The sequence below is a fragment of the Pyxicephalus adspersus genome, chromosome 8 (genome assembly GCF_032062135.1).
Source record: "Pyxicephalus adspersus chromosome 8, UCB_Pads_2.0, whole genome shotgun sequence".
Classification (NCBI taxonomy): domain Eukaryota; kingdom Metazoa; phylum Chordata; class Amphibia; order Anura; family Pyxicephalidae; genus Pyxicephalus; species Pyxicephalus adspersus.
In genome coordinates, this window is record NC_092865.1 from 70,513,468 (window position 1) to 70,540,857 (window position 27,390).

Sequence of the window (27,390 nt, forward strand, 5' to 3'; positions counted from 1 at the left end):
AGTTGTCTACCCTTCCATGTACAGTGAAAATGTTTAGGTCTGCTTTAAATGAAATGTATTTCTCCTCTCTTGTGTCAGCCTCATAACAAGAAAGATTGAAAATACAAACCACCATCATGTCACCCAAACTATCAATGAACGAGGTCAAGCCAGCAAACCTAAAACATGGCGGAAGTTTTGCGTTCCACGTGCTTGTCAAATCTCATAACCCCGCCTCTACAGGAACTAATTTACCAATCACAGATCGAGTCAAAACCGAGGCTTGGAACACAGCAGAAGCCGCACCCTCTCCAATCAGCAGACAGAATTGGAGTCTTTGGGGTGGGGCTAGTGAAGTGTTGGACCAGTGACGTCACGTAGCTGGCGAAACGGTGGGGAGCGGGTGACAGTGTTGTGTGAAAACCGAGGAAGGATGTGAAGTGTTCATTGGTGTGGGAGCTCCCGAGTCAGGTACTGTGTGCAGGAGATGGAAGGAGAACTCCGTACCGGAGCTCTGCCCGCAGTGTTGTGCTGTGTGGCTCGGGGTGGCATATTCCCAGCAGGCCATATACTCCGGATAACTTGCAGCCAGGTCTGAGCTCTGGACGGGCCAGGGAGACCTTCATCTCATTCAGCAGGGTGAGAAGGAATCATAGGCCGGTGTCAGCCCCCTGTATTGTGACCCAAATACAGCCGGGTGGGTATTGAATGTTGCCGGGCGGTGCGCCCAGCTAAGAGGTCTGGAGAGAACACTGGCTTGTTATACAGGTTCCAGGGTTTGATAGGGCCCCTCAGGAACAAATACGCCCCCTGTGTTCTGCCCCAGTAGTTGCCGCTTCTATTGCCCCTGCGATAGCCAGGTCTCCCTGGAGGTCATAATATTAGCCAGGACAAGATTCATTTATCAAAGAACTTTCTAAGAACTGCTGGCTGTGCGTTTTGTTTTTTCTGATTTGTGTTTCAAGCATTCAAGTCTTTATAATTAGTTTTATTATTTATCATGGATCATCACTATATACCTTTCACTTACTTTTATTTTGTGAGATTTATTCCTGCTGCTTTTGAAGTTTTTTTAATGTACAGGGCAGCACGGTGGCTCAGTGGTTAGCAATCTGGCCTTTGCAGCGCTGGGTTCCAGGTTCTAATCTCTGTCAGGATATCTGCATGGAGTTTGCAGGTTCCCTGTGTTTGCATACTCCAGTTTCCTCCCACATTCCAAAAAAAAGCAGTTAGGTGAATTGGCTTCCTCCCAAAGTTGTCCTTCGACTTCTAAGACATATGACTATGGTAGGGACATTAGATTGTATGCTCCTTTGAGGGACAGTTAGTCACATGACTAGCCTTTGTACCTTGCTGTGTAATATGTTGGCGTTATATAAATACTATGTAATAATGTCACACAAAATCACAATAATCCCCATCTTTAATGCAACTGGCATGCAAAAAGCTACCCAAATCGGACGAAAAATGGAAACAAAAAAATGACACCTACCTTTAATCCGGTAATGGCGGTGGTCCTTGTGATCCGGCCTTGGAATTCCTCTTTGTCCCAGGGCAGAGGAAGTGTTGGGCGCCGCCATCTTCAGTCTTCTCTTTCGTTTTTTTGCTACATCACCCGATCTTGCACTGTGTAGGTGTGGTGTAGTTGCTGTGAAGGAGAAAAAAAAAAAATCTCACATGTGTGACATTGCCATCCCTTTCCCCTTGGAGGAAAATGCCCCTTCTGTGCATGCCCTCATCTCAGGCATGAGCAGCCAGAGCCTCCCGGGATGCGTGACATTGGTATCCCGGGAGGCTCTGCACTTCTATTCAGTATTGATGGCCGTGGTGGTGGTGCTTTTTTTTTTTTTTTTTTTTAATTTTCACTTTATTTTAAAGGTTTGTCTACCCTTCTATGTAAAGTAAAAATGTTACGTTTAGGTGCGCTTTATTGCATTTATAACAAACCAAAATTCTTGCATGGCCCTGCACGGTGCTCGACTTTTCTATAAGGTTGTTGCTTTGCATGACAAATGTAAAAATCCCAACTGTTAGGGAAATCCATAACATTTCTAGAGAAACCTTCGTTTCAGTGAATTATCATGAAATCGACATGTCATGTAGGTCAGTAAGCCAATGTCTTGGCTCCTAACAGGTTGTTGCCCCAATTATTGGGAACCTGTAAGGCCAAAAACAACAGCATTCTGACTTATTTCATTATTCTCCCCGGGGCACACCACACAACATTTTTCAATACCCACCCGGCTGTATTTGGGAGGTTACTGAAGAGTTGGGTCACAATACCGGGGCTGACACCCACCTACTATTTCTTCCCGCTCACTTTAGAAATCTTTCTGTGAACACTGCATTTGATGTGTTTATCTCTCAATAAATCTCTAAAAGGAAGATCTTGGAAATCTAGTGACGGCCTTATACAAAGTAGGCATTTGGAGAAAATATATTCTAGAAGTGTTGTGAATTCAGAATGTTCAGAAGCCCAATAAAGATCTATCGCAAGTCTCACTAAGATTAGTGGGTGCAGCGAGAGCATGTATACCGGCAATGTGGTGTCACTGGCTCCCCACTAATTGCCCAATGGTTTGACCGTGTAAATGAGCTTTATATGATGCAGGATCTAACTGAGGAGGCTACCAACCTGAGATGGTTCTACTGGACCATGTTCTGTGAATCCTCGGATTAATTTACAACTTTCCAAGCTGACTCTGGATTTTTCATTGATCCAATCTCCTCCTAAGAAAGTCAGTACACACTTGCAATAATTGTTGTTGGAAAGGAACTTTAACGAACATTCAAACAACATTCGACTGCACAAGGCTCTGTACATACAGCATGATTCTGCTCTATGGAGAGGGGAGAACAACGGAGCGGCACCCCGCTGTGCTCTCTCCCCTTCACTTCCATTACGGTAGTTCGTCGTCCATTTTCCGTGGATCTGCCAGGGTGGACGTTCAGACGATAGATGATGAGCACTGTACACAGGCAAGATTGTCGTCTGTTATCAGCCCTGATCCAAGTTTAGGACAAGAACCATTTCACATGTGTACGTGAACTCTAGGAACTCTAGGAAGCTCTTAGGTAGGTTGACACGTGCAATAATTGTCCTTCGTAAGGATCTTTCACGATCCTTTCCAGCGACTGTGCAATGCATGAACGAGTGCTGTACATACATCGCTGCTATGCTCTATGGAGGTGGAGAACGATGGAGCAGCTCCCCGCTGTGCTCTCTCCCCTTCACTTGCATTACGATCATTCCTCACCCATCGACCATGGATCCGCCAGGACAGTCGTTCAGACAAGTGCTGTACACACGCCAGATTCTCGTCTGATATCGGCCCTGAATCATCTGACATGTGTAGGTAGCCTAAATTTTCCACACTTCCCCAATTAAGGACCCACACCCTGCCCCCACATTCTCTCCCTGCCCTTGTAGTTGTTTGTTTTTTGTAATAAAAAAAAAGAAAAAATACAGTTTGAGTCAACTGGGATTCTCTGGTATTGTGGCAAATACATTTTCTTTTTGGCAGTGGACTGTTACGGGTTGTAAGAGAATTGTCTGACTGATGGAACAAGTATGACTGTGATGTTTTAATTGTATTTGATTATTTTGTATGTTTTTCTGTACAGTTTACAGATTTGTTTGATCTTTGAGTTTTATATGTATGTATTCAGTGTTCAACTCAGAAACTTTTTTAAGCTGGGTGGGAAGAAATTGTAGGCGGGTTGTATTGTTACCCAACTCTTCAGTAACCACTCAAAAACAGCCGAATGGGTAATGAAAAGTGCTGGGTGGCGCACCCAGCTAACAGGGCCTGGGAGAACACTGATGTATTGTATATTTCCTTTGTTGTACTTACCTAATAAATTAAAAAAATGTTCAGAAGCAAGGCTCGTCTATATTAGCTTTCTTGCCCTAGAAAAGATCTCTTCTTACTGAATTGCCCATACTGCTGATACTTTCCACTTCCGTATGCCAGGCATGTTTTTCCCAGACTTCTGAATCGATCTGTTTCATATTAAATAGCTTTATATTTAAAATGAGCTCTTTAGTACTGGCAATGATCTATTTGCTAGTAAAGTTTCAATATTATGGACTAAATTCCTGTGGTTTCTTGAGTGGTTTGCTTTGAGTTTGGCCAGTTCCTCTTTCCATATAAACAAAGTGCTGCTTCCACATGAACTCCTTTTTAAAATTGATATGTCCTCGTAGTTGTTCTGCCATACTGGTGGAGTTTTGTCCATTGTAGCCTGGTCTGAGTTGCCTGTGGACCCCTTATAGTAATAGCAGGCATCCCCTTAGTATTTGGTGTGTTTTCTCAGTGGAGGGGAGAAGTTAAAAAGTGAAAAAACCTTTAGATTTCCTATCGCTTTCTGTCTCAAGACATATAGAGGGGATGATTCTTCCCATTGAGCACAGAAACCACAATAATTAAAAAAAACTTTCCCTCCTTGGCTGTGCGTGTATGGATACACTAAATATTATTATTATTATTATTATTAATAATAAACAGTATTTATATAGCACCAACATATTATGCAGCATAGGGGTTGCAAATGAGGGACAGATACAGACAGTGACACTGGAGGAGAGGACCCTGCCCCGAAGAGCTTACAATCTAAGAGGAGGGGGTAGTTGCATATAGGAGGAGGGGGATATTGAGTGGTGGGTAAGTAGTGAGGGTTTAAGAGACAGAAGAAGATGGGTAGACTAAGTTTCCAAAAATGTGTTTTAAGGGCCCTTTAAGTTAGCAGAAAGTAGGATCAAGCCGAATAAGGTGAGGAAGACCATTCCAGAGAGTTGGGACAGCTCTTGAAAAGTTTTGGAGCCATGCGTAATAAACCTTGTCACATTTCTTTCCCCGTAGGATGTGTTTATTGTACTTTAACACTTCATTATAGTTTTTTTTTTTTTTTTCAGGTAGGAGGACGGGTTCCTGCTTGCTTCATCTACTGATAAGATTTGCAGTGACTTTATTGGCTCCAAAACTGTGGTGGTATGGAGGAAAAAGAGAGATGTGAAGAGCTTTCCATCATCTGATTAAAAAAAGAATAAAACACAAGTATCCTCCTTCTGGACAACCAAGAAAGTTACCTCCTAACCCTCCTTCTCTTGCTGCAAGGAAGCATGGCATATCACATGAACTTACATGATCCTTACTAGGACCTTCATGGTGCAAACACTCTAGAGGGCATCTCTAAGACTTTGTTACAGACATAGCATTGTCACGGTTCTTTTCTAAACTTGGTTCTCAGCCATGAGTTGTGTACCGTGGAAAGGAGATAAGGCAAAGAATTTTGGCGAGTTTCAAGAACCTCTTCCAACACAAATTTACCATGAGAAACAGCGACGGGAACTATGTGCTCTTCATGCCTTGAATAATGTCTTCCAGGATGCTGGAGCATTCACTCGCGATGCCCTTCAGGAGATATTCCAGAGGTGAGAAGACTTCCAGTCTAATGTAATTATTACTTTGGTCAGTTTGCAGAACTTTGGAAACACTGCAGTGTTGGTATTGCAGTGCTCAACCCAGAAATTTTTTTAAGCTGGGTGGGAAGAAATTGTAGGCGGGTGGCGGCCCCTGTATTGTGACCAAACTCTTTAGTAGCCACCCAAAAAAAGCTGGGTGGGTGCTGAAAAATGCCGGGTGGTGAACCCAGCTAAAAGGGCCTGGGGAGAACCCTGGTATTGTATAGCTGATCAAGTACTAAGTTGAGTTTACATTTATGTGGTGATGTTGATTATTTATTGCAGTTAGTTTGAGTTTTAGTTTTGTAACTTAAACCCATAAAATAATTGTTGTAACTGTTTATCTATTAGATTAATCAAACCAGCCCCTTCCTTCCATTCAAATTCAATAAATTATCTTTGAGCATTCTCATTTTTAAGAATCCTGGTGACACTAAATATTGGCTTTATGCTCAGACCACAACCTATTCCACTATTAAGTGTGGGGAAAAATAAACATTATAGTATATACCTGAACCTGACGTCATCAGGTAAGTTTGTTTTATTGCAGAAGGGACATTGCCTGTCTCCAATAAAGTCCTACCTGATCACAAACTGTCCAAGTGATACTTTAGTTTTGCTTTAATAAATAGAGTAGTTGCAGTAAGCAATGTAGCAGGTGCTAAAGCCTGTAAATATGTCAGCATGAAAAATGCTTCTCAAATGCTTCCCAAACACTGCAGCAATCAAGACTTAAAGGGGCGGTACCTAAACTCAGGATTTTTACTTTACATAAAGGGAAGACAACCTTTTTATTAAAACATTTTGTTTGTTAGTGTTTTTTTTTCTTTTAAGTGCAGCACTGCCCCCTTAATTCTTGATCGCCTAGACGCAGAGCCTCCCGGTATACCTACGTCACGCATCCCAGGAGGCTCTTGGCTGCTCCTTCTGCGCTCCTTCCCGGTCATGTGCAGAAGGAGCCCTTTCATCAATAGGGGAAAATGCGTGAGATTGGCAAGTTTTTTTGCAATCTACGTCACCCGATCTCGCGCCTGTGCAGAGCAGGATCGGGTGACGCAGGAAGAACCACCCAGAAGAACAGAGGAGAAGATGCCTGCCAGGTCGAAGACGGGTACCGGGACTAAGCTGGACCCGGTGGAAGAAACCTCCCGACGAAAAGACTGGTCTACGGGATTAAAGGTAAGAGTGATTTTATTGTTTTGGGGTTAAAAAAAAAAAAAATAACATTTGTCCTTTATTTAGAAGAGTTGTCTACCCTTCTGTGTAAAGTAAAAATGTTAAGTTTAGGTACAGTTTAAGAAAAAGTCTGTCTGTGTTTTATGAACCCATCACATTTGATGATAAATGCACGGGGCATTTAATATTCTTAGACTACAAGTGTCCATGTGATCTATCTCTAAAATAAACTATTACAAAGAGCTTAAAGGTTGATGGAAAGATTCTCTGGGTGCTCATATTTTATAAAAGTAAGTTTGGAACCGGGGAATACTTTTTATAACTATTCATGAAAATATTTTTTTTCATACAAGTATAAAGAGGGTCATATGTTAAAATGTAGAACATCAACTTACAGGCAAGGGAGTTGTAAGCAGTGATTGACCGGACTTGTTACAAAAACACCTAGGGGAAAACAAGAAACTTTGCCTCTAGATACATTTCAGGAAGTAATTTCTGGTTCTGAAGTGGTAGAAACCCTTCCTAACAGCACCTTCTAACTCTATGGTTAGATTTGTATTGGCCATGGTTCTCTACCAAGACATTAGCCATTTTGGAGCTTACAGGTGTGGCTGATAAGGGCAATGGCAACTCGTAACAGCCTTAAATGTAACTGTTTTGGAATACAGTTATGTTTATTTCCCATCACCTGCATACATCATGGCCATTCTTTTCAGAAAAGGGTTATCGGGGTAAGCGCAGACAGATGCAACCTCTGGGTGCAGGCCTACCTTGGGCAGCTTAAAACCAACACTTGATTTATACACCTGATTTATACTTGGGTATAGCTTAGAATGGATTACTGTGAGTAATTTTGGTTTGCACATTGCTTTTGACCTTCTTGAAAAAACTTAGGTTTTCAAAAGCAGTTCTAGAATATAAAGGGAGGAACCATGGTCCAGAAGACCCAGCAGAATGACACTTCTGAAAGTGTATGTTTCCCAGTAGATTTTGAAGGACTATTCCTTAGCATGGAGGTGGCTCTCGTCGCTCCAGGCAGCAAAATAGATTGTATTTTCGGTCATCTTTTCGGGTTGTGTTCTTATTTTATAGATGACAGGGTTGCTTTAATTTCCATTTGCATTTTATGAATTTTGCTAAACAGAATCATGAAAACATTGAAAAAAAAATGCCTCACGTTTGTTGCAAAATATAATTGCTTTTTGTTGTCAGATGCTTCTTCCCTATATATTTAGTAAAATAAACTCATTTCCATCACTCATTTCAGGTTGTCACCTAACACGCTGGTAACCCCACACAAAAAAAACATGTTGGGCAATGGGAACTATGACGTCAACGTGATCATGGCAGCACTTCAAACCAAGGGATATGAAGCTGTGTGGTGGGATAAGAGAAGGTACAAGTTTTATTGAAACATCATTGTCACAATATTGCTTATTCTCTTTTGTCTATTAAAGGACACAGGAATCCTATTCCTATCTGGGTTTTACTGATTTCCCTATCTATGTTAACCAAATAGTAAAAAAATTGCTGTACCATCTTTTTTTAATTCGTTCTTGTCTCCTGCCTGCAATGTACAGTGCGACTTACAATGGGAAGTTAAACAGCAAGGAGTATGCCTGCACGTACCAACTATCAGCCAATAGAAACGCCTCGGGCTTCGTACGCTAGCATTGGGGCTCAATGGTTGCTAATGTAAAGAGTGAGGAGTATTTCTGTTGACTAATAGTTGTTAGAGGTGGCCAAGGGACTTTTTTTTTTTTTTTTTACCCGCTAAACAAGAAAAACAGAACTGGCATGTCAAATCACTTAAAGCAGACCCTAAACCCAATTTTTTTTCCTTACATAAAAGGGTAGAGAACCCTTTTGATTAAAGTAAAAATTTTATTTATTTTTTAAAAAAGGTGCAGCACCTCCCCTTGGGAGCGTAAAGCCTCCCGGGACGTGTGGCGTAGGTATCCTGGTGTAAGCCTCTATTACTTATCTAAAATAAAAGAAAAAAAAAGTTATGGCTTTAGATGGACTTTAGGTTGAGGAATGCTGGAACCTTTCTCAGCTTTGAATTGTTTGCTTTCCTGCCGCAGATTTCCCCTCTGTCTGATAAAAGCTTGTTCTCAGAATAGGAAACATCTCCAGAGTCAGGAAGATCTCTCCAATAGAGCCACAGATAGTAGTAAAACCTGACAAGGTTTCTAACACATCTAATTTTTCTTTAAAAAAAAAAAAAAAAAAAATTATTTTATATACTCAAGTACATTCAAGTCAAGTCGATCCGAGTTTAAGCCGAGGTACCTTTTTTTACCTTGGAAAACAGGAAAAATTGATTGCCTTGAGTATAAGCCAAGGGTGGAAAATGCTGCAGCTACTGGCGAGTTTTAATATTCAAAATAAATACCAATAAAATTGCTTAACATGGCCATTACAGCCATAAAACAGTAAACAAATACCACAGTGAGAGTATAGTGGTTAGGTAGGTATACTACTTACCGTACCTAACCACTAAATTCTCTTTAACCTCTCTGGCGGTATGATTCTGCCCGGAAAAAGTGGCTGAAAGTCGTACTGCATTCAGCCACTGTAGACCCCCCTTGCGATACATTTTTTTGCATTGAAATTTTACATTACATTGTAGGCCTTTAATTCTTAGGCATAGGTCACCGAAATATGTCCAATATTTAATAAATTTATTAATACACTTTAACTTAAAAAAACTCAAAAATCTTAAAAAAAAATTTAATAAAACAATAGTGAAACATGTATTATAGCTGTACAGTAGCATATATAATTTAATTATATATTTATTATATAAAGATTTCTTTGTATTGTACGCAATACAGCTATTTTGTATTGAAACCAATACAAAACTATTTGAATTTCCCGCCGATCATCCCACCCGCACCCGCCGATCATCCCACCCGCACCGACGTCACCGGGAAACCCCGGACAGAAGAAAGACGCATCCGGAGGAGCTGGGGACCAGCAGGATGCCAACGGAACAAGGTAAGTGGGTTTTTCAATAGTAATCTGATTTCATACAATGTTGTATGACAATCAGATTGCACTTTAACGGTATTTACTACTGTTTGCTCTTTTGAATTTGGCGAGTTACACCGGCGTGTAGCGGCCAGCGTATTTCCGCCGCAGCCTGATGACATTGTCGGGATTGGGTGCTTTTATGCACCTGACTGGAGTATAAGCCGGGGGGGGACTTTTTCAGCACATTTTGGGTGCTGAAAAAGTCAGCCTATACTCGGGTATATACGGTATAAACTGATTTTTACTTTACATGGAAGATGACCTTAATAAAAAAAAAAAAAGCAGCACTGCCCCTTTTTCATGGGGGCTCAGAGCCTCCCAGTATACCTACGTCATGCATCCTGTAATGCTCTTGGCTGCTTCTTCTGCGCATATCCTTATCTCCGGTATACGCAGAAGGAGGCCTTTCATTATTAGAAAAAAAAATGTGCTGATCTCTCTCAGTGAGATTGGCAATCTTTTTTTTTTTTCCCCATCTACGTCACCTGATCTCGTGTCTGTGCATAGAGGTGCTTATCGGTTAATTATCCCTAAAGCATACCTTACCTTAACATAGACAACCCTTCTAAAAAAGGTATTTTTTTTGTTTTTTACGGGGTGCAGCACCGCCCCTTAAAGCCACGGCGATTAAGACTGAATGGGAGCTCAGAGCCTCTAAGGATACCTATGTCACGCATCCCGGGAGGCTCTGGCTGCTCCTTTTGCGCATGCCCTAATCTCAGGGCAAAAAGGGGGCATTTTTTTTGCACCAAGGGGAAAGCGATGTCTATCTCACACATGCGCAGTGTGAGATCGGGTGACATAGCAAGAAGATGGAATAGAGTAGAGAAGGAGATGGCACCGGGGGCTTCCTCTGGAAAGTAGAGGAATTCCAGGCAGAGCCTGGTGCTTACTCCATGCCGGGATGAAGAATTCCAGGACGGCGCGGGACCGGATTCAGGGAAAGACCATCGCCATTGAGGCGGGATTAAAGGTAAGTGTAATTTTGTATTTTTAGTTTAATTCCGCTTTAAGGACCTGTAATCCCTGTAACATTTTTGTTTTATAGCCAATTTATTTTCTTTAACAGGGATGTCGGCTTGATCTCTCTTTCTAATGTTACTGGGTTCATTATGAATCTCCCATCAAGTCTGTCCTGGGGACCCCTAAAGCTCCCACTTAAGAGGCAGCACTGGATATGTGTGCGCGAAGTTTGTGGCACTTATTTCAACTTGGATTCCAAACTGAAGAGGCCTGAGCGCATTGGCAATGATGATGACTTGAGGTAGGCTGTTTGTTATGTGCAAGAAATATGTAACTTTCCTTAACTTAATTTACCTTAATTTTCTTTAACTTCCTTAACTTTAATTCTGTTACTAATCTTTTCAGCTTATTCTCCCACTTTTTAGTCTGCAATACAGCCCAAATAAATTCTGACATGCCAATTATACAACAGTAAATTGTTTGAGAAATGGTATAACTCTTATTAGTAAAAGCAGCCTGAACCTTCAACACGTGACTTTTTCTAGGCTGAGATGATGTGAGCAGTAGTGTTTCTCAATATTACCTCCATTCTGTTTGAGGTCTGTTCAAGTCAATTGGGAGAAAGTCAGGATTTCTAATATCCTAAACACCATCAAAGTGTTTGCCGCAAACTTTTCAAATTATTTGGAAAGACATTGTCACCAAAATTGGTATCAGGGTATTAGCTGTGGTGACATGTCCTAAGTGGAAAAAGTGTATTTTTTTTTGTAAATCAAAAATTTCTAAAATAAAGGTTAAAATATAGAAGGGAAGACTTGAATTCTTGGATTTCATTTTAACTCGCATAATTCTTGCATATCCTTAAAATTTGAGTTAGAACTATAGAACTGATAAGCCATGTAAACTATGTATGTTAAAAATTTGCTTTTAGTTTGCTAGTGACTTTTTAAACTCTGATTCAGACCCCATTTACCTGTAGGCTTCTTGTCCTTGTAAGTGCTTTTAACAATGAACAGGAGGGCCAAAGGCTTAGTTCTAGGGTTGAATTTAAAGCCTTGCTAGCACACTAGTAACTCTTAGTAGGGAACACAAACTGGCATTTCTCTAGACTAATAAACTATTTTTTTTTTTTTTAATTACACAGAAACCGAAATAAGCCAAGCATATTACCCTTATCTCATGTACAAAACGCTAGAGATTTGAAAGGCTCATTCTTAAAGATGACAGCTCTTACTTTTACATGATTTGGTCCCTGGCTGCTCCATTTGCACATGCTTTTATCTCAGGCATGCGCAGATTGGGCATTTGTACCAACAAGGGAAAAGAGATGCCGATCTCACGCATGCGCAGTGAAGTCAGCTCTTTTTTTTTTTTTTTTTTTTTTTTTCCCCTTCAGTCAGTAGCTCAATCACCCATTCTCGCACCGGTGCAGCGCAAGACCAGGTGATGTACCAAGAAGACTAGAAAAGATGGAAGAGAAGACAGAAGATGCCAGCGCCTGGCGCTTCCTCCATGTAAGGATGAAGAGGAATTGATGGACGACGCGGGACCAGATTGAGAGTGCCATCGAGGGATCTGCAGGGTTGTGTCATGTTTTATTATTTTTAGTTTAGTTCCGGGAACGTTCTGCAAAAATGCCCTTTTATTCTGGATAAGATATACAGAGACTAATGCTAGCAAAAAAGCAAACAAATTTCTTTAAAATCCTGGAATTCCTTTTATTGGGTACTAAAAGAATACCAAAGTCAGTGCCTATTAGTTTGTTGTTAAATGACACAGCTGGCTTATCTTTACCACTTTGGTTAGTCATATTTAATCATTGTTTTTTTGTTTTTGTCTCCCCTCCTTACAAAAAAAGTATACTTTATTTACAATTGTTCTTTTCTGCTTGCAGGAAGTTTTTACAACATCAGTTGAGGGGCAAAAACTGTGAGCTGCTATTAGTAGTACCAGAGGAAGTTGAAGTTCATCAGCGCTGGCGGACTGACCTGTAATAAATCTCAGACTTTTTTTTTTTCTTTTTTTTTTATATTACTATTTTTGTTCTTTCATTCACTTTGGTTTATTGTTGACAATCTGTGTCCTGGATGCAGCCCTGTTTTTGTCCTCCAGAGGAAAAAGGTCAGGTGAATTGGAAGCTTTAGCTCCTTCCCTTTTGAAAGTGCAATATGGAGGAGTAATCCACAGGCCCTTTTTGTTTGTGTCTCCAAGCAAGAGGAGGCCAATTCATCTCAGAAAAAATGAACAGTGTTCTGTGGCTTACCAAATGAGTAGAGTTCAGAAATAATTATCAATGACAAAGAGCAGGTTTATGCATGCTGGTGGTTGTAGTAGATCTCTACAGTGCAATTTTTTTCTTTTTTGATAAATGTTTCAGGTTAACGCTGTAACTTTTTACAGGGTACCTGTGGTATAAGCCATTAATCCAGATGAAACCTTTATATATTCACCTTGGAAAAATGATAAACAAACTGAGCCATCCTCATATATGCACAATATCTAAAAGCTTCAGTTGTTGTCAACTCAAAAGTGCTCTTTATAACCTAAGAAATAATTGTATATGTGGATAAAAATTGTACACGTTATTTTGGTTTATCTTTATAATGCTCCCTCTTACAAGCAGACATTGCCTGTTTTATATCCATGTCTGTGCAGTTATACCGGTGCAATCCGATTAGTTTACATGTTCAGCCAAATTATAATCTGGTTGACATACTTGAAAACATTTTCTAAACACTATATTTGAGTATTTCTGAAAGAGTAAAAGGAGGTCCCTTTTATGGTGCCTACATTCAGTCTAGATACTGATGTGTGTGCTTTTTTTTTTTTTTTTCTATAAACTAAATCACACTAATGGTTATTAGCACTGCTGTTCAACAAAAGTCCAAGGGAACATATGCCTGTGTGTCCACTATTCTAATATTATAATACTAAAAAGTAATGTCTTGCCTTTGCTTGCACAGTTTATTTACCATCCTGACTTTTCAAACCCTATCACCTATGTAAACATTGGATATGTCTTGTCACACAATATTATATGTAGAAAACTATTGCAAGGGCAAACTGTTTTATTTCATAGAAATGTGGAGTATTGCTGACAAAGAAATGATTTACTTATAGCCGAGCTCTAAGCAGATATAAAAAGATCCTAGGTAATATCGTTATGTACTTTGCTTACAGATTGTGAAAAAGAGAACCAGTAAAAGAAGTTTGTTACATTTCTGCACCTGTACTGATCATTGACCATACTGACATTGAGAACAGAGCAGTGGGAACGATTTATTACTATCCTGCTTTTATTATTATTAATAGGTTTTATATCAACATATCATGCAGCGCTGTACTTTAAATAAGGGTTGCAAAAGATAGATACAGAAGGGGAGGACCTTGCCCCAAAGAGCTTACACTCTAGGAGCTTCTTTTCTTTTGTTGTGCCACCGCATTTGTGCCGATCATTAACAATACTGACACCAAGTAAAGAGCAGAGTTGATGATTCTGTTGTGTTGGTTTTCTTTTGCCGTGCAGCAAGTAGACATAAGATGTTCTTCCTCATCATCATAGGCTCCTGTGCAAACCTGGTTGTGCTGCCTGGCAGAGATGATCGGCTCACAAGCCGAGCTGCACAAAATTCCAAATGGTTTCATAGTTCCAAAAGTCTGTCTAGAGTTCAGCTTTAAAAATGGTGCTTTGTGGGATTCGAATTTTCAAGGTTAAGAAGGAGGAGAAACTATTTTTGTTTGGGGGGGGGGAGTTAGGATGCATGCAAAAAAATTGCCCATTATTTTATTGCAATACAGAAAAAAAAAGGAAATTATAAGAATTTCAGTGGACACTAAAGGCAATACCACCATTTTCTTTTGCACCAGTATTTATGTATGTCATGTGATATGGTGCAGGTGGGTAATATTTAGACAGTACAGTAAATTGGGGGGTAAAAGCATATATTCAACCAAGGAGCTGATAACAGGATGAGATTACACATAAGTACTAACCTTATTGTTCATTTGATACATGGCTCTAAATGCATTTCCTTTTAAATGTAAAACCCATGAATCTGACAGTTGTGATTAAAAAAAGAAATGGTGGCATTTCAGATCTGTGCCTGAAATCTAATGCTGTAAACGCACATCCTTTTATAGTGTTCATATATGAAGATGTCCTTGTGTAATCTGAGACTGATTATTTGATTTCAATACTGTATGCTACATTCATTGACATTGTTACTTTCTTTAGAGTGGTCACTAATAATAAATAGTCCATAAATATGTAAAACGTAGGACAATAGTTTAAATACTGTGTATGATATGTTATTCAAAGTCGTGCCAGCCTTTTTTTTCTGGAACTAATGTATTTTGATTTTCAAACGAAGGCCAGGTATACCAAGCAGCTGCCTTTAACCAGGGAATAGACTGGGAATCTTGTTTAATCACAACTGTTACTGCACTAAAGCTACTTACCAGTATGACAAACGGAAAGGCTACAATTTGCCAAGATACATTAAAGTAGCCTTGGAGCTGCTAGTCGCTTTTGCTCAGTAAATTATTTCTTTCAAGTATCAATCCTGTGTAACCATTCTATCTGATTCACCAGAACACCTGCCTGCCATCAGACTAAAATGTCTAAATGTGAGTGGTTTCTAGCATGCACAGAGCAGACTGTATTTTGGGTTTTTTTTCCCAATCTGATTTGCTGCAAAGATTGGAAATGCAAAGGTGGAAAAAATACTAAAATCTTTTTTATGCTATTTTCTGTGCTATTTGTTTACAGAGAAAATGTATTTTGTTATCCAATTATAAAATAAAGCAACATTACAAAGGCTGTTTTGTTGAATTTTTTTCCACTACTGAAATGTTTTTCGAAGTTTTAGTATCTTAGTAGGGTTGTGTAAAACTTAGTGTAGGGTTGTCAAAACTCAAATACAGAGGGGGCTGAAATTAAAACTTAGACTAGGTCGGGGCCAAACTTAAAATTTTATTGAGGACGTTTACTACTTTATCCATAACTAACAAAAACAATCCCCTCTACACACACTTTAGGGTTGAAAAGACTAATTTCTATCTGTCTATGCAGGCTGTGTGTTGTTCATCCTCTCACATCACGCCGTGTTTGTCTGACACTAAATATTGTACACTATGCAGTTTCTAATGAATTGAAACAAACACAATGCCCCTGGTAGTCAGGCACCATGTGATCATTGCCTAGGCTTTGTGTCACATGATGGGTGTACAGGAATCATGTTCATGTATTGCATGTACTGAAAATAATAATGTGGGGTGGTAGCACGGGCGGGCCAGATGTACTTTATTTTGCGTAATTCTCTGGGGGGGATCAAAAAAAGGAAAGAGAGAGAGACCTAGTAGATGTGGGGGCTATCAACCTGTCTCTAAAATTGGACAATATTCAGGTAGTTCCACATCATGTGGATCAGCGTTCCCACTGCTTTTCCACATCTCCAGCAAAGACTGTTTGCTGTTGGATAAATGGCATGTAATCTTTCTGGTGTGAAGTACCAATGCATCATTATTTTATAAATATTTTTCTGATATATTGCCCACCATGAGCTTTTCGGAGCTCTATCCCATATTATATATGTTACATATATTACACAAATTACATATAAGTCTGCCCAAAATCTGCTCCTATTTATAAATATAAGGGTGGGAGATCTGGGCCCCTGTACTCACCCCTGCTAATATCGGTAGATAATCTCAAATCAGACCACGTCGACCTGGCCCACCTAAACATGCTCCCCTAAAACCCATACCTTTAGTAAGTGAGTGGGCAAAGTGCCATGGCATGATCATCTGTGGTCTTAAGCTATCAGGCAAGAGGGGTGTGTGCAAAAATTATTTTTGGGGAGATCTAGTCGTTGGCAAAGAACGTTTAGATTTGCATTTGTGCCATATTTGTTTTGTAATTTGTGTGGGGGCTAGCAAAGTTTTATCCGGACGGGATAGTTTACCTCCCCAAAGTATGGCGTTAAGATGAGTTAGAAAGACCCATAATTGTTCTAGCTCCATCCATCTGTTATAAGGAATTAAAGTAGCCCATGATTCCAACTGGTGAAGGTGGGCCGCATAATAATACTTCAAGAAATCTGGCACGCCAACTCCTTCTTGGTCCCTACGAGAGCAAAGAACTCTTTTTAGATATTCTTTGTATCTTATGAGCTCAGATAAAGTTCAGCACATCTCTTTGGAGGTGTTTAGGAGCTAGGAGGGGGATGGGGACAGGCAGGGTTTCAAATAAAGCAGTTTGGGAAATATTGACATCTTACCTAAAGAGATATGTCCAAAGAAAGAAACCGGTAACGGTTTCCATTTATGTAGGAGATTTTTTTCTTATTTCTTAATACCCAAATATTTTATGCTATCAGTTTTACAATGGTACAGAAATTTTGCCTGTAAACTTTCTAGAGTTGTTTGGGACAAACTTGGTGGAAGAGCTTCAGTTTTTAAAGAGTTAACTTTATATCCTGATAATACTCCGAATTCTGCCAAAACAGCATGAAGGAACAGTAATGTGGGGATTGGTAAGGGAAGTAAAATGTTGTGTGCATATAGAACGATTGTGTATAATTTATTTTTTGATGCGTATTCCGGATGTGTCGGGGTGCTGTCTAATAGTCTGAGCTAGTGGCTCAAGGCTGGAGAAGATAGACGACCATGGGAGAACCTGAGTGATCCAGCAAACCTGTATTGGATCTGGTCCAGGGATAAAAACATTTGTCAGCTAATAGCAAATGTTTTTTTTTACAAATTCATTCAGGTTCTCTCATGATAGTTTTATCTTCCCCAGCCTTGGAGAGCTTTAATAAATCAGGCCCATGGTTAGGACAATCTGAACCATGACATCTGGCCGATGTCAAAATATTTTGTGCTTTGCTAGCTCAAAAAGAATAGTATCTCTGGGTCAGAGTCTTTTTATTTATTGATTAGTTGCTCCAATTAGATCAGTATAGAGCAGACATGGGCAAACTATGGCTCCCCGGCCATATACGGTTAGGCTTTTTTACCTGGCCTGTCGAACTCTATCTACTTATATCCCGGGCTCGGGGAAGTGGGTGGAACAACCCGCCCACTCTCCCATCATAGGCTCAGATCTGCTATGGGAGAGTCAGCAAGGTTATTCATCATGACGTAACGTTCAGTAGCATCATGATGCATAACCCCGTCCACTCTCCCTTCGGCCCAGCCCCTTTGCCAAATTTTAGATCAAAATTTTAGCCTTTTTCCCCCAATTTTTGTAATTAAAAAGGGTTAGAACCCGTCAAGTTCTGCTGTTTTCTCTCCGTGTGTGGTTGACACTGCCTCTCACATTGGGTCAGCAGCTCTGCACAATGGCACTTGCATAGCTGATCACTGTGTTAGGTTATTGTTGCACTATTCTTTTTTTTTTTTTTTTTTTGAGAATTGAGTTTTGCAGTTTTATGTCATTTGTCCCGTCTTGTGGTAACCCCCTCCCTTTTGTCTCTCCCAGCATATCCCTCAATCCCTGGTGATCCAGCTGGAAGGTACTTTTCTCTGGAGACCATGGTGCACTTCGTGTCATGGGCAACTTCTCTACTACTTCCAGTGTTCTCCCCAGACCTTTTTAGCTGGGTGCACCACCCGGCACTTTTCAGCAACCACCTGGCTGTTTTTGTGTGGTTACTGATGAGTTGGGTCACAATTCAGGGGCTTCCACCCGCCTAGAATTTCTTGCCACCCAGCTTACAAAAATTTCTGGGTTGAGCACTGTATTTCCCATTATGAGGGTAAATTTATTATCACTTAATGTACAAAGGCTTAATGTCCCCCAGAAGAGGACCAAGGCCCAGTACTATTTACTAAGGCCCAGTTTCTACTGCCAAGGTATTGTCATCCCAGGCTCCCCGAAGCATGAGAGAGCCCAGGACCTAAAAAAAATGTAACCTAAAATATAACAATATTGGGGTGAATTAGGCTTTTATTCTGTGAGAAGGCTAAGAATATCATCTTTCTGTGCCAAAAGAAAGGAATTCCAATTACTGTAATTGTTACCTGGACGCATGTCCTTAGTTTAATATATCCCCTAAATGTTGGTTTCAGAATTTAGGGGAAATTATTATTATAATGCAGTATTTATATAGTGCCAACATATTACGCAGCCCTTTAGAAGGTCCATGTCATGTCACTAGCTATCCCGCTATGTGGCTTACCATCTAATGTCTTTAATACAGTCTAATTGCAATTTTGAGGTAAAGCCAAATAACCTAACTGCATGTTTTTGGAATATGGGAGGAAACCGGAGTACCCAGAGAAAACCAATGCAAACACAGGGAGACCTACAAACTCCATGCACATAGTGTCCTGGCCAAGATTGGAACCTGGGACCTAGCGGTGCAAAGGCCAAAGTGCTAACCACTGAAACACCTACGGCAAGGGTAAAGAAAAACAAAACCCACTCAACACATGTCTATTTACATTTGGCTGCAGAAAAAGTTTTGCATGCAGTTCTAACAAATACTGACCTCCTTCCAACTGATAACTCTTCCTAGCCAAATAGTGTTATATTCTTTCTAAACCTGATCTGCTTTCATGTAATGTTTTCAATACTATGGTGTTTAAACTGAAAGTAACAAAATTACTTTAAAGAGAGATCTGTACATTAGAGCGAGCAAGCACCAGAGGATGCCACAAGGTTCTCCTCATCATCTTGTGCACACACATTGCAAGTGCACCCAGTTTACTTTAGTAAGCATTAGGCTGGGCACACACGTGCAAAAATTGTCGTTGGAAAGATTTTTCATGAACCTTTCCAATAACAAAAGACTGCACGATGCATGAATGAGCTCTGTACATATAGCACTGTTCTGCTCTCTGGAGAGAGGAGAATGACGGAGCAGCACCCTGCTCACTTTCATTACGATTGTTCCTCGTCCGAGGATTCGCCAGGACGATGAGCGCTGTACACACATGCCAGATTCTCAACCGATATCACCCGAGCCGATTATGGGACGATAAGCATCTGACATGTGTACGTAGCCTTACTCCCATGTACTAGTGAAAGCCATGATAAAACATCAGATCTTTACTTTGTGTCACATTTCATATGTTAAGTCTAGAATCCAAAATCTTTATATTTCTAATAAACACATACTACCTGAATAAACACACTCACAAAAGTATTTTTGTTCACTGTCGTTTTATGTTTTGAAAATAAAATAGAAAACAGAAAATTATTTACCTACAGTAAGCCATTATTTAAGGCCTAAAAGACTGATGTCTCCACAGCTATATAAATAAAACAATGAATAAATGGATCATCTCGTCTGGGTGGCAGTGGCAATACTACGATGACATTTTGCAGAGAGTAAGCGAACAGTATGCTGCAGTTACTTTTGAATGGGAGTTTTTTAATATTCAGGCTGATTTTTAAGTGCCTGAAATGGTGGGTGAGAATTTTAGTGGCCTTATTATCTGAAAGCAGAAAACATATAGTAAATACAGTAATAATGTATTGTGTGTATACTGCATAATTGTGTGTATATGGTATAAGACTGCTCCTTACAAGGCACAGGCTGTTACTTGTCCGTTTGTCCCTCCAGAGCGTCAACCACGGGTGTCTAGATTTTTGGAGGCACATATTATGTACGCAAAAATATGGTTACAACCAGTAGTGCATGAGATTGAGGGGCTAAACCATTTATTTATTCCTTTAAATGTACCTTCAGAAGATCCACATACATTACATTGATTTTTTTTTTTTACAACACAAAGTCCGTAACAGCACACATAACTCTTTCCAAATGTGATTGTGGAATGATTGGCTGGTGTGTGAAAGATAAACTGTCCACACATATCTTGTTATATTTTATCCCCTTAATATTCATACCAGAAGAACCAAGCGCTGTTCACGCTCCCTCGTCTGCAGATAACAGCATTGCACACTAGTGGTAGAGCAAATGTTCCATGCAGAGCACCAATGGCCGAGGAGACATTGTTCTTCTTATTTCCCGTTTCCCCGGTCAACAGAATCAAGAAACATCATTCTCAAAGAACTAACTGGAAATTATACTTTTCCAGGGAGCGGAGGAAGAGATCCAGACATTCCTGTAGATGGGCCTAGAAGTATCTGATGAAAAGAAATCACTATAATCAGTATACAACAGAACACTTCGACAAAATCATGCTTTTGGTTATTTCTAAATAAAAAATTACAGTTACAGTCATTTGAAAACTGTGCAAAGAACGTCAGTATGAGTTGTACAGAACTCAGTATCAGGCTGCATCAAGTCTGCTTAGTCTTACAAACAGAACTGAAAGAATTAGAAAGGTATTACCCATGGTTTTAATTTGGACACTGAACAGCCTGAAAAGAACAATTCCAAACTCAACAAGAAGATTGTATACACTCAACCAGGAGAAAGCAGCAGTTTATGAGAATTTAAACAAGGTTGTTATGTGGATCCAGAATCATTTATATTTTAGTTTTGTTTTGACTCGGGAATTCTAAATATAATTATTGCCGTCTGACACCCCACTGACTAATTTTCATGTCACTTCTGGTCGAGAACTGCACAAGGACTTTTTGGACATCAAGTATTTTAAACTATCGTTGGTTAATTCAGAGCTCACATAAGCATGAAGATGTTTTAGATTTGGTGAGGCAAGTTTTATTTTCTCTATACGAAAGCTCCTTGGACATGGCAGGACAAAGGGTGCTGGGGAAACCTGAATAAATACAAGCGTGGCAGCTTCAATTGCTGACCTGAAAATGCTAATTCTCCAACTCACACTTTCTGAGAAAATAATATTTTCAGAAATGTATATAAGCAATGGTATCTTTATTTTCCTTAAAGTGTCCGGTATGTACAAAAATATAACAATACAAATCTTTTGACCTGACAGAAATATGATAAGCTCATAACTTTCTGTAGTGAGCTGATAGCACAAAGACTTTGCTTCAGTGAAATTATAATCTGTGTTTTTAGACCTGAGCAGTTCACCTATAAATTACATAACACTATATCCTATGTTATGGAGATAGGGATGGTGAATTGTTCTATAGCACAAATGAAGAGTAAACAACCTGGGGTGACATTGTTGTTTGTTATAGATATAGTACAGTGGGTAAGCATTGTCAGCCAAAGGCAGAAAGAGTGATGCTGGGAGAATTACCAGGTGTAAATATTGGAAAAATAGGATAAAGAACAGAAAACCCAAAAAGTAATGCAAACACCACATTTTTTAACGAATAATATTTTTCGTGGGTTTAGATACCGAACATGGTCAAAACTGAATGTATACAAAAACACTACAGATATGAATCCATGTCATTGACTCCTAATCCCCCTTCTCAGCTTTCTGATCAGTACGACTTGATGTCATATGGCTTCCAGAAAAAGATTGGAAGTTAGAAATAAAAGATACATGTACAGAGCATAGTATAATAAAATCCCTGTGTATTTTCAGATTGCTTTTATGTGTGTGTAAGAAGTGATACATGATATCTTTGGATATGGATAATGAATAAGACATTTACAATACAATTGTGTTACATCGGTAAAATATAGTTCTCACCTGTCTCTGTTGTAGTTGCTGTTGTTGCTCCATCTGCATTTTTTCTGTCTCAAACACTACAGGCAATACCAGAATCATGAATGAGGTGGTTCCTATCCAGAGTGCTGACCGTGAAAAACTAAAGTATACAGAAAAATATGTTTAAGTATAGCTTACTTTAGTTCGAAAAGATTTTGTTTGTCATCAATGACAGTCTTAGGATGCAGTGCATAATATAACCTAAACAAATATAAAGATGGTGTGGAAGAAAAAAAACTTCTCAAAAGTTACCATTACTGTGAATCAATTAGACAAAGGAAAACTTCACAAACTACAATTACAATGCCTTTAAGAGCTTTCTATATTTAAGTCTACATGATTAGCGAAATGAAGGTAACAAAACAAAACAAAACAAAGTGCTGCAAACCATTCAAAGAGGATCATTTAGTGTTAAATGCTGAACTCAAGGCAGATGTACAAATACATTTAATGCAGCTCCTGTAATCACTACTAAACCATTATTTATTCTTTTAATGAAAGCGGTGCAAGTACCTGGATTTGACTGATATCAGGCCTCTGAAGTAATTTTAGAACATGAATCAAGTGTGCAAGAAAGAAGCAATACAACCAATCAGTTCAGTTGCTGATAGGAAGAATGGATGGCAGAAAAATCAGTAGTGGGCAGTTATGAATCGAGAGTAAATATTGAACGTTTTTATATTTTATTTTTTATTAGGATATTTTGATTGTACTATTACTGCATACTGCTCTGCTCCAAAGCTAACCTCCAGGTAAATAGCAACTGATAAATATAGTCCATATTCCTGTATTTCTGCCCATGTAGTCCTGAAATATACACAGCCCTACCAAATGGCACAGCAGGCCTAGAGCAGACAAAAGCAATGTTTCTCCCACTCAGTGTGCTGCTGTCTAGGGGTAATAGTGATCTGACTTGAAAATCGACAAGCCAACCAATTCAAGCTCCTGTCCTCCACAGTTCTTGTCCCACCTACCTTCCTGATCTGGTAAAAAAATACTCCCCCAGCCGCTGTCTTCCAATGACTTACTAATGACTTCCTCACTCATAATCTCATTCACCCCGACTCTCTAGAATGGTCTTTCTCGTCCTATTCGGCTTGCTCCTACTTCCTGCGCATTTAAAAGAGCCCTCAAAAACCATTTTTCAAACTTGCCTACCAGTCTTTTTGTCTTTTAAAACCCTCATTACTTCCCACAATGCCATATCCCGGTTTTATGTGTGTTACTTCCCCTACCTCCTAGATTGTAGTCTCTTTTGGGCAGGGTCCTCTCCTCCTCCTGTGTCACTGTCTGTCATTTGCAACCCCTATTTAATGTACAGTGCTACATAATATGTTGGCGCTATATAAATACTGTTTATTAATATTAATTATTATTATAATAATATTAATAGCATCACTTAGGATTGCACAGAGACCTAAAACAAACAGTTCCTGAGTAAGACTGTACAGGGCAGATCTAGAACTAAGTTTGCTATTAGGTACCCAAATCTTAATATAAACAGGTTGTCTTTCTGTGTATTTTGTTTTTTTTGTTTTTTTTTATAATCACCTTAGGATAAAATTACTTCACCTAGAATATATCTAAATGACATAAGAAGGTATGTTGATGTTGTAGGGCTAAAGAACACCATTTTGTTTGTATTTAGATCAGATACATCTTATATGTACAAATGCATCTATATGATTTGTGGTATTAAAACTGCAGGGCAAACTCAGAGCAGTGGAAAAAGTTAGTAACTGCTATAGACCAAAAGGGCTCATTGTAACTATGGCTGTGGTCTATGTTATCCAAAATGTATATGAAGCTGTGTGCGCAGCCATGTGTCCCATTTTGTAGTTCAATAAAGATATAGTTCATTGCTATGCTTATTAAAGTACAGCATACCAATGTTTCAGTGAATGTCAGATTCACTGCTTTATAAGCCCCCCCAAGTTTCATCATATAAAAATCTGTTACTCACCTATAAAGCTTCTTGGCTGCACAAACGGAGAAGCCAAAGGTTGCGCCAGCAGCGGTACGCACACCATCAGGAAACATTTCTGTCAGCCCCCAAAGTCTTTCAGATAAAGTTTCATCCAGCTGGACAAATACAAACAAAAAATGAGGACTAATTAGAAATAAAAATTCACAAAATTGTATCTATCTAGTTTGAAAATATGGAACTCAACCACTAGGTGACAGTCCTAGTACATTAAAAAATGCCAGCTGGAGGCAGGCTTAATCACATAAAAACAAATATTTTAAAAGCGGAACTAAACTAAAAATAAAATAAATCGAGCAGATCCCATGATGGCGCTGGTCCTTCCCACAATCTGGTCCCGCGTTGTCCTGGAAGGTGCAAGATCGGGTGACAGACACTTTTATGGGGAAAATGCTCCTTCTGTGCATGTCCGAGATCAGGGCATGCGCAGAAGGAGCAGCAAGAGCCTCCCGGGATTCGGGGTTGTCCACCGTTTTATGTAAATTAAAAATGTTGGGTTTAGGTCCGCTTTAAATTTACACTTGTAGTCTCCATCAGAAGCCATGTGACAGGGTGGCAATGCATTAGCACAGTTGGGAAACAGAGACAGAGCACTGGAACATTATCACAAGAAGAGCCTAAACAAGGACTTTCGTGGTAGGATCACTAGTACTAACATTTTGATAAAAGGGGGTGTGGGGGATTGATAGTATAGTGTATATATTATATATAAAAATATTTGTTTAGCATTTTTTTGGTTAGTAGATAATGTTGACTTTGTCATTTAAAAAAAGCTTGCGAGCCAAAAAAGTGTGGGCACCCCTGGTATAGCTTCTCTTGAAAGTAGAGAAACTGGAAAAAACCTACGTCATACATCCTGGGAGGCTCTGGCTGCTCCTTCCCACTAAGGGGAAAGAGATGCCAATCTCACGCATTCGCAGCGAGATTGGCTCTCTTTTTTTCTTTCCCCTCACCCAATCTCGCACTTGTGCAGTGCAAGATCAGGTGACTAAGCAAGAAGACCGGAGGAGAAGACAGAAGATGGTGGCACCCGGCACTTACCCCACCCCAGGACGACGTGGGACCAGCCGCATTGAAGGATCTGCGATAATTAAAGGTGTTATTTTTGTTTATTTTTAGAGTAGTCTGGTTTTATTTTCTCTCATTACAAAGATTTTCCTATACTTTGTGTCCTGTAAAAAGGACACGTAAGTGATATCTCCGTCTAGCTAACATTAGAAGTTTTCCCATCTATTCCAGTTCTGGTAACAAGGTATCCTTGCTTTCATTTCTGATCAGCGGTGAGAAAATGTTGGTGGTCAAAGAAAAATTTGGACATTACTTGCAATTTTTATGTTTTACTAATAAAACAAATATTATTTTAATAAATTCCTATATTCTGAATGACAATTTTCACCTTTATATTGCACTTAATTCACAAACTGTACTAGTGACAGAAAAACAATGGAGGCGCAGCGTGACGTCAGAGTAGTATTAAGTTGTATGAGGGAAACGTTACCGAGCCGTACGCTTCAGTATTGTTTCCAGCATTACAACAGTCACCCCGCTCCGCCAATACCGATTCTCATCCCATTGTTTTATTTTATTTGTTTATTTCTCAGATTCTCTTTTAGGTAAGTATGACCTTAGCTGTGTATTTTCTTTACCTGTTATATTTAATGGCATCAAATAGTTTGACTTTGATAACTATGATTTCTTGTTTGGTCTTAGAATGAAATAAACCCATAATGAGTGAGAAAAGGCAAACTAATACTTTGTATTTCTTTAGTAATACAACTAATGATAATAGTAACAATAGTAATACTTCACTTAACGTGAGCTGATCAATGCATCGGAGCCGCCACAGTCCTTGTAAGCACCATTGGGAAGATCATTATTTTACAAATATATTTATCTTTTTATATAAATTCATTTTAATTTAAAGTGATGAATTTAGAGGTCTGTGAGGTCGGAAAGGTTGGCTGTTTCTGATGACATTGGTGATTAGGACTATATTGGGAAGGTGAATCTCTCTAATGGGTATATAGGCAGGAAAAATCATCTCTTAGCTAAGATAAATGATATGATAAATAATAAAAGATAAGAAGGCACACTTGTATGGCAGCCTGTCATAGTGAGGCCTCTGTGCTGGAGATGTCAGGCTGAATCCCCTCATAGCAGTGAATGGAGGGCAGGCAATGCTCAGTGCATTGTATTTCTGATGTATGCAGAATATATATTTATAAACTCAGCTAAGCTGCAGGAACAACATTCACCTCATCATCGTCATCTTCCTCGTCATCCTCCTCAATCTCCGGGTTTCTCACTTCACTCAGCGAGCTCTCCAGAGGGGCATCTGAGGGCGACATGACTTCTCAACGTGCGGGAACACACAGGGGTCAAGGCACCAGGAAGTACGTCACCGGAAGCGCCGCGGAAAACACCATAGAGAGTCTGCATAGAGGAAAGCGTACAGCGCCTTCTACCGGCGATTTGCAGAACTGCTTACAACAACTCATAACCCATCTGTTAGAAACCATTTTCCAATGGAAAGATCATGAAAGATACTTGTATTATCCAGTTGGGTTCCTAAATCAAACTGATCCTAAAGCATATTCTTTTTACAGAATAGAGAAGCTTATTTTTTGCTTTCTGTTTTTGGGATATATCACTTTACTTCCTTCACTTAAAGCATACCTAAACTGAAAACAGTTACAAAGGGATGGGGAAGGAGTGAGGCTCTTTTGGCAAGATTAATGTTTCTGATTGCATATATATAAACTTTATGTATTTAAGGTAATTAGGTGAAATATATTTAAAAGTGTGAAACAAAAAAACAATACTTTCATTACAATAGAAGTTGGAGTTGCACACTCAACTTTTTAAGTAACGAAAGTATTTTTATTTTGTTTCACGCTTTAAAATTTATTTCACCTAATTACCTTTGCATATAAATAAACTTTATGTATTTATCAGAAACATTAATCTTGCCCTCTCCTTCTCTATCCCTTTGTTACAACCACTATGAGGCTTGGCATATGTTAGAATAACCTAGCTATTGATTTCCTAAATTTCCCTGCTTAGGTACATGCCACAAAGTCTATACTAAACTGATAACAAAAAAGAAATGACATTTATCTTGAATCCTACAGATCTCTAAATGGTGTTGGTCCTTCCCACGATCCGGTCCCACGTCATCCTGGAATTCCTCTTCGTCGCCGCGTACCACCATCTTCACTCTTCTCGT

At 39.4% G+C, this 27,390-nt stretch overlaps 2 protein-coding genes across 4 annotated transcripts; one reads left to right on the forward strand and one right to left on the reverse strand.

Annotated features, from left to right (window-relative positions):
* Nucleotides 1–340: 340 nt before the first annotated feature.
* On the forward strand, nucleotides 341–15,437 carry JOSD1 (Josephin domain containing 1). 3 transcript variants are annotated; one of them, XM_072421091.1, is made up of 5 exons: nucleotides 341–450; nucleotides 4,895–5,413; nucleotides 7,887–8,015; nucleotides 10,725–10,919; nucleotides 12,513–15,437. In XM_072421091.1, the coding sequence occupies exons 2-5, from the start codon at nucleotides 5,232–5,234 to the stop codon at nucleotides 12,610–12,612; spliced, it is 606 nt and encodes a 201-aa protein (XP_072277192.1). In that variant the 5' UTR covers nucleotides 341–450; nucleotides 4,895–5,231; the 3' UTR covers nucleotides 12,613–15,437. The 3 variants fall into 3 exon arrangements, with proteins under 3 accessions (XP_072277192.1, XP_072277194.1, XP_072277193.1); XM_072421093.1 differs by lacking the exon at nucleotides 341–450 and adding an exon at nucleotides 483–618; XM_072421092.1 differs by lacking the exon at nucleotides 341–450 and adding an exon at nucleotides 556–676.
* A 4,831-nt stretch (nucleotides 15,438–20,268) lies between these two features.
* On the reverse strand, nucleotides 20,269–26,573 carry TOMM22 (translocase of outer mitochondrial membrane 22). The gene is made up of 4 exons (XM_072421094.1): nucleotides 26,420–26,573; nucleotides 24,144–24,262; nucleotides 22,163–22,280; nucleotides 20,269–20,714 (listed from the first exon to the last, which is right to left on the reverse strand). Exons 1-4 carry the CDS (start codon nucleotides 26,510–26,512, stop codon nucleotides 20,652–20,654), a joined length of 393 nt encoding a protein of 130 aa, XP_072277195.1. The 5' UTR covers nucleotides 26,513–26,573; the 3' UTR covers nucleotides 20,269–20,651.
* Nucleotides 26,574–27,390: the final 817 nt, after the last annotated feature.